The sequence below is a fragment of the Anneissia japonica genome, unplaced genomic scaffold (assembly GCF_011630105.1).
Source record: "Anneissia japonica isolate Jap-2015-1 unplaced genomic scaffold, ASM1163010v1 scaffold288058_len748972_cov163, whole genome shotgun sequence".
In the NCBI taxonomy this organism is placed as follows: Eukaryota; Metazoa; Echinodermata; class Crinoidea; order Comatulida; family Comatulidae; genus Anneissia; species Anneissia japonica.
The window spans coordinates 533,496-541,720 of NW_022701645.1; the positions used below are offsets into that span (position 1 = coordinate 533,496).

The 8,225-nt window shown below is 34.7% G+C and overlaps 1 protein-coding gene across 1 annotated transcript in view; it reads left to right on the plus strand.

The window, feature by feature from the left end:
• Positions 1-1,574: 1,574 nt before the first annotated feature.
• Positions 1,575-8,225, plus strand: part of LOC117103701 (dimethylaniline monooxygenase [N-oxide-forming] 1-like) — a 12,179-nt gene continuing 5,528 nt past the window's right edge. Inside the window, exon 1 of the mRNA XM_033244307.1 lies at positions 1,575-1,843. Within this exon, the coding sequence (XP_033100198.1) occupies positions 1,733-1,843 (111 nt within the window). The 5' untranslated portion in view covers positions 1,575-1,732. The remainder of the gene's footprint in view (positions 1,844-8,225) is intronic.

Here is an 8,225-nt window from a genome sequence, read left to right on the forward strand (position 1 = left end):
ATAATTGCAAAACGGTCTGAAAGACCGGAGTACATGTGTAATTTGGACGGCAATGAAGCATCTCGAGTGATTAGAAGATCATGGCAGTGCCTGCCACAGTGTGTGGGCTTTCATGCTGCAAAAAGCCAAAGGATTTCAATAGTGTTTTGAAATAATTTGCTGCCATGTCATTATCTTTCATCCATGTGAATATTGAAGTTGCCACAGAAGACAACCTTAGATGGATGTAAAATATATTGAGCAATCATCCTTTCAAAACCGTTAAGATATTCAGCAATGGACAATCCATGTGGTCGATAAATGGTGACGAGACCAACTGACTTTGATTTTGTTATGACCTCAGCATGTAAAGCATCACATGAACTATATTTTATGTTTACAGCAAACAATATCTACATAGAATACCAACACCACCCTATTTTCTAACTGCCCTAGGAATGCCTATAGTATCCGAGTGGAGTTAAATTCCTTTATATTTTGGTTTAAAAGCACACGTTTGGATCATACTAAGCCATAGAAACTCTCACATGAGCCTTACCGGGATTTTTATTCCGGGACCATGGCCGAGGGTCAGTCGGCACTAGGTTCGGACCACTGTCGGCAAATTTCTGGGCCACAACTTTTATAGCTAAAATTTCACTATTTCGTTTTCCATGGGGTTTATGTTGTGGTAGTTCATTAACTATATGTAGATGTTTTATGTTATATGTATAACATTATTTTGAGATTGCATTTGTACCTGAGTTTTTACATTGTTTTTTTCCCACCAAAATGGACGCCATCTTGGAAGTTATCATGATTACGACTTTTTTTATTTATTTTTTTTTTTGTATTTGTACATCTAACATTGTAAACACCAATTACAGGATGACCATAAATATATAAGAATATGATAAAGAACTAGAACATTACATAATAAGCATCAGGGAAACCGAATTTCATGTACACCTTGTTTTGTGGTCATGACAATAAAGTTCTTATCTTATCATATAACATCCTAAAAATTAACTTCCACAAAAAAATGATTGGCGTTCCTGATGCTCATTAATTTTTACTGTTCTTGTTCTCAGATCATTATTATATTGCTTGTGCATGTTGAGCATCGAAAAAATGCATTCAATCAATCAATCAATCATAAATATTTAGACATAACATTATCATAACGTCATCATTCCAATCCAATTTTTAACGAGAGTGAAGAGTAACCGGGTTAGCCACGTTCTTGTTATATTTCATATCCATATCATAATGTAAAGGTGACAAAAAAACATGAACATATTTCCCCATCCCCATCTTAATTAGTCCAAAAAGGGGTTACTAGTTAGGCCATAACATTTCAAGTGCTATAGGCCTATATATAAATAAAATTGCCCGGAAGGCCTAGGAATGGGTATTCTTTCTGAGACACTCAAACTGGGTTGATTACATCCCAAGTATATTTTTGAATATAAAAGTAGGTTATTTATGCGTCTGTGTTAAAGTAGGATAGCTATCGTTCATGAACTGATGATCGTTAACCTATTTCCTATTGTCAATAACTGACTTGCACTTATGCATACGTGACCGACTGTAACTGTATGAGGCATGCATGTTTGGCGCGATACATTGTAAACAAGATCCATGATGTGTTTCCAATGTGCGCATGTGAGGACGTATTGTTTGTGAGCTTAAGATCAGTTGTTGAGCCCCTGTACTAAAGTGAAATTTGTCAGTCAAATCAAAGCAATCCAAGATGGCGATTAAAACTGTTGGCATTGTTGGAGCTGGCGTTAGTGGATTGGTGTCAATTAAAAGCTGTTTGGAGGAAGATTTGCAGCCCATATGTTTTGAAAGGTCTTCAGGGGTTGGTGAGTCGGCTCATTTAATTTTAATGCATTCATACAAGATACAAGGTACAAGATACAAGATAGCTTTATTGTCAAATTAAAATTTGAAATTAGTTTTTCTCATGGCAACAAAAGTTGCCATGAGCTATACAAAAATGTGCTATACAAAAACCCCGTTTTTGTATGACACACATTAATTTAACAAGTTTATATTCTAAAATCATAACACTGTATAGCGGTATCATTCTTTCTGTGAAAGTCATCCTCACCAACCACGTTCGTGAAGCTACTCACGTGACCCCGAGGACAGAAAAAAAATAGTAGTTTGTTATTGTTATGAGCGAAGCTGGTTTTAAAAAGCGTTAAAAATGGTTTGTGATTGAACCTAACATGAAAATAATTATTATTGCCAAATAGATAGATCTCAATGCTACTTATTCACCATCTGTGTCCCCGGTCTGTGACCAAACATTGACAGCAACCTTCAGTCTTACATAGGCTTATACAGTTTACCCATACAGGTATGGAGTTTCAAAATGGCGAGTCTGGTCTTACACGGAGTAATGTCGAGCTGCGCTAATAGGCCTTTTTCACGAATCGGTAGACATCTTGAAGCGATGACAAACATTGCGAATCAGCGGTGCGTAACCAACAGAAATAAGATTAGCTTTTGGGTCAATTACAGTGCAGTAGCACAGGACTTTCGTGTTGTTACTGTTCCAAAGTAGCGATAATATACATATTTCTCTTATTACAAAGTACAAGTTATGTTTTATAAAGAGGTATAGTATAGTAAATCATGTTTTTAACACAGGAAACTCTCATATGGTAACTAAAACAATGCTAGTTCAGAGTATTACTAGTACTAAGCACTGTAATGCATATACCTATTTTAATATAGGGGCCTACTACTGAGATAGGCTTTTATTTTTCAATCTTGATTTCAGAGGTACAACAAATTTTTCAATTTTTTTTTCAATCATATAGTGGTGTAGACTGGTCTTTTAAGAACATTTTTTGGATACGACGCCCCGTTATGGAGTTATGATTTTTTAAACAACATGATGTCAGAAAATCAGCCCAAAAGCTTATCTTAGTGTTACGCACCGCTGATTCGACGCACCGCTGATTCGACGCACCGCTGATTCGCAATGTTTGTCATCACTTCAAGATGTCTATCGATTCCGATAGGCCTTGGTTATTATAATAATTATCGTCGCCATAATCATGAAGCAGAATGCTACGCTTAAAAAATCGAAAAGTATAAGGATATATTATATTCGATATTAGATTCATGTTTCGCGCGAATTCCATGTGTTTATTCTAGGTTGTGATTTACTGTTCCGCCATCACGTAATGCGATCGCCTCAAACTATTTGTCTTGCAATTCATCGACCCGCCCCAAAGGAGAAGTGTGAACGTTCGTAAGGCGGCCCTGGGCCAACTTAAAACAAGCACTGTGAACGAAAATGTCGTTGAGTCGGCCTTAACGTCTTTTAACGTTAGTTTTGATAATCAACTGTTGTAGCAGTCTTTGGTTGCTATCGATATGATCAGTATACTGTGTCCATATTTACATATAGCTGTGCGTATATGCTGGTTTGTGCTCCTGCAGTATGCGTTAGCTCACAGAGCTAGCGACGTTACACATTAGCAGTACAGTATGGATACAATGAATAACTACTCTAATTTCTATTGTGTTAGAAGAACTTGTTTATGATGTTATTTTGATTTACATTTGTCAAAGAAATAAACATTTTTAAAAGCATTTGAGAGAAAATACAGTCAATTTTTGGTCGGTGCAGGCAGGTAAAATTTTGCAATGTTTTCATACATGGGCGGATTTTTTTGGGGGGGGGGGCGCAAAAAAAACCAAAAAAAACTTTTTTTGTTTTTGTATTTTTGGAGATAATTGAATGGATACACAATTCCATAGAGAGGTTGATTCCATTGAAAGGTTGATTCATATCGCGCAATACATAGCTACAAAGACAGTTTTAGCGCAGATGCACCAACATGGAAAACTTTGTGCAATCAATCACTCTCTATCGTGGTCAGCAGGTATGTGCTGTCAGACAACCCCTTGCACAGTGACCACAGTATACTGATTTGTGTGCATATCTCCATTGACAACACCCCTTTAGTAGACTTACTCTTTTAATAAAGTACAGTTTTTGTGTAGACAACATTTGACACTTTTGACGTGTAAGTTTTGCTTCGATCCTTATTGTTTTCAAGTACAGTATAGGTTTAATCATATTGTGTAATTTAAAAGATATACTGTATGAATTAATTGTATAATACTGTTGTCTCTAATTGACATGAAACAGTGGCGTAACAGGTGGGGAGCAGGGGGAAAGACTGGGAGGGGGGTGGCAGATCCCCTGACGATTTTTACCGGGCTGAACTAGCCATCGTATCGGGCTGGGTAATAAGAGAAAAGAAAGAGGGGAGAGGGAGGGAAAGAGAAAGAAGAGGAAGAGAAAAGGAAAGGAAAAAGAAAAAGAGGAGAGACAAGAATAAAAAGGAAGATATCATAATGACCAGACTCACAACACGCTGCAACCTCTTCTCCACTTAACTCCTTTGATCTAAGCTGCCAGATGGCGTAGGCTAACCACCGGTTAACAAGATATCTATCTTTGGAAAATCTTTCCCACCCCCTTATAAATTCCCTTTTCATCCCCTGAAAGTGCCTAAAATTCTCAAATTTCGCGCGCATTTCTTGTCAGAGTAAACCAATTTCCTCTAAAAATTGCACATTTTAGGGATTTGGGATCAATTCCGACGAAATTAGAATTAAAAACAAAAACTTTTTGCGCGCTTCGCGCGCATTGGGTTTTTTAGGGTTATCCTCTTAAGTTATTTAAACACATAATAGTCCCAAACTCAAGAAAGAAAAATTTAAGATAGATCGTTTTAACCTAAAAGAAGGGCCTCAATGTGAATTGATGGTGAAAAAATATGTTTGTAATAAATAAAACCATGATGAAATGCTTATATTTAGTTTCAAACACACGTGTGTGGCCTATATTATAAATAAGATAAGCCCTATGTCGTATTGTTTTCTATATGGGGAGAGGGGGTGGGGTGGGTATGATAAATTACTAACTGGGAAAATTATTGACTTCCCCCCCCCCCAACCGACCCAAGACCCCTGTTACACGCCTGACATGAAACAAAGTAGGCCTGAACTGAACACCTCCACTTCACAGAGCGTCAGAAAGTTGTCAACATGGACAGGGAGGGGAGGTGTCGCACACGGCCCCCCCCCCCCTCTATTTTTTTGCAAAGAAAAAATGACACCCACAGTGTTTAAATCTTCTTTTCCTACCAAAAACACCCTAGGAGAGTGTTATTCATAAATCCACTTGGTGAGAAATAGAATACTTGTAATTTACTCAGTGTTAATACAGTAGCGGATTTTGTTGTTTGACGACTTTTTAACGGTTTTTTTTTTTGTTTTTTTTTTTTTGTAATGCTAATTTATTGTAATAATAATAATAATACTGTTCTATGCATTTTTTAAATTTATTCATTCATTCATAATTCCACAACACAATACAAAAGCAGCAAAACAGCAATATAAATATATCAATATAAATACATATACAAATACATAAACATACACACATACACAAATATACATAAATACACACAAACGTACATAAATACATACATATATACATACATATATATACATATATATATATAACATAAATCAAGGTAGCCGTTAACACTGTTAAATCATATATAAATCATTAAAGAAAGGTAAATACAGTGTTCGAATAAAGGACTTAATAAATACATCGTGTAGCATAACTCTCAACGAATGTAGTCCTGTAAATAAATGATTTATATATGATTTAACAGTGTTAACGGCTACCTTGATTTATGTTATATGCACCTATTTGTTTCTAGCTGTACCTATTGTGTAACGTGCTTCAACAATCTTGATTCCAAAACACTTAAAACATATTATTCTGTTTGTACTTTTCACAGATTCATTTAAACTCAACATAAAGTAAAATCATATACAGTAGTAATAATGATAATAAATTGCTTTAACTCTAATATGTTTAGACAACCTATGTTTAATAAAAAAAAATAAAATAAATAAATCGAAGTAAATGTGTTAATAGTCTTTTGACACTCACTCTCAATTTTCTGCCAGTCGTTTATGTACTAAGTGGTCTTACAAGTTTCCACTCATCATTACATTCGTTTTTTTTGCCGTTAATTACTTCCAAATATTATTCTGCTTGCAAATTGTGTTTTACAAAGTTATTTAAGCCTTTATTTGATGGTGTAACAGCACCACACCTGGCTTTATAAATGTAAAATTTAACTAAAATGATTAGATTATTAACACATTTGTTTTTGTGTCCAAACATAATACATTCTTTTGAGAGAGTATTTTTTAGTTCATTATTACACCATGATTTAATCCTACTTTCTTCAATTGTTTGTACAGTAAATCTCCACAAATTTTCTACGTAAGTGCATTCATGAAAAAGGTGTGTCATAGTTTCTTTGTATTCTCCACAATCCTTAATTTTAATATTCTTCAGAAAAGTATTTGTTGTTAAAATTCTTGCAGTTATTCTGTATTGAAACCATTGATATTTTTTTAACGGTTTTTGGATATTAGTTTTCCTTTTTGCTGATTTTGTGATTTTTATGTTCAATGTTGCTGAGAAACTTCTTTGGGTTTTAATTAACCTTGTTTTTGTTTTGTTGTTTTTGTTTTATTATAGTCCATAATATTTAGGTCAACACAGATTTACAGGTAGTTTCAACAGAACTGAAAACTGAAATAATAACACTGCAGCACCATAAAACATTATAATTTATTATATTTACCAAGGTCAGGCCAATGCTCCTGCAGTATGTTCTATTATTAGTTTGACATTTAATTTTCCCCCAGCAAGTACACAGGATTCACTATTAAGTCAAACATTTAAGTGTTAGATAGTTTCGAAGAGCACCACCAGCTTCTGTTTTTGTTTTGTTGTTGAATTTGGATGGGTATTGGTTCGAATCCGAGGAAAAGTATACTATGAAATGCCATTCAAATAAATAATAAATATGGAATACCATTGGTGCCAAAATGGATTTATTTTTAATAATTTTCACTGATTATGGCAAACTTAGGGACTAGAACTAAACCCAGTTTATGTACAACACTGAAACCAAATCATGTTCCACAGTAATGAGAAAATCATTAAACACATTTCCAAGAATTACGCAAATACTATTGCATTTTTGCATAAAATTGCTACGATATTTAATTTATACGCTCTATTGTAAACCAATATAAACTTTAATTTTAATTTATTAAACTTTTTAAAATTAAGTTTACTAAATAACAAATTCATGAAATAATAAAATAATGTGTTACTTTGTGAACTGAAAAAAGGCTTATTTTAATCGCATTAGTTTGTGGGGTTTTTTTTAACATTTATAAATAGCATAGAGCCTAAACATATCATGTCACTCCTGTAAAAATTTTGAGAATAAATTTCATTGAAATTAACTTTAAAATAGTTCGTAATAATCAACTTAATTAAGTTAATTACCCAAGGCCATGGAATCAGAAGGTATGCAGCTCTGCCAAACTAGCACATAAACTCATCAAAATCAAAACAACCTGTTAAAACTTTACCAGAGTTTCCATTCCTTTTGTTTTTTACCAAGATCACCGCAGTGGCTGTATGTACACACTACAAGCTACAGTACAGTACTTCCTTTTCAGGGCTGCTTGAGAAAGAAAACAGAAAACCGAAGAGCAGTCCCTCTACGCTTTTGCTGTAATTCTAATGGCAATAAACCACCGAGAAGACTTTTAGACGCCAGTGGAAAAGCTATCTGTATGCAGCTACAGAATTATTACCGGTACTGAGGTCGTGTAATACGGGCATACTTGATCAGATTGTTGTTTGCCAGATAATGTTTAATCAGACCTGTTTGTTAATGTTATGATTATTGCAGTCTTTAATTCAATGATTCAATACAACGTACCGTACTCGCGCGAATAAGCGCCCGGGCGCCAAAAATATTTTGTTGCACTTTCTGAGGGGCGCTTATTTAAACGGGGCGCTTATGAAAACACAGTGGAAATTGAGGGGGCGCTTATGGAAATAGATGAAAATCGAGGGGTTCTTATGGGAAATTATTTTAATAATTAAAAATTCAAGAGGCACTTTTTGAATGAAAAAAAGATTATATAAGGACATTACGAATGGTGGTTAGAAAAGATAATCGTCCAGAAAACATGGCTCGTAACAAGAATTCTTGAATATTTACAAAACAGCAAAATAGCAGATGCAATTAGTGGTGGGTAGTGGTTAGCTTGTTGGCCATCGGCCGATTGAGATTAGCAGGATGGCAGGATCATTG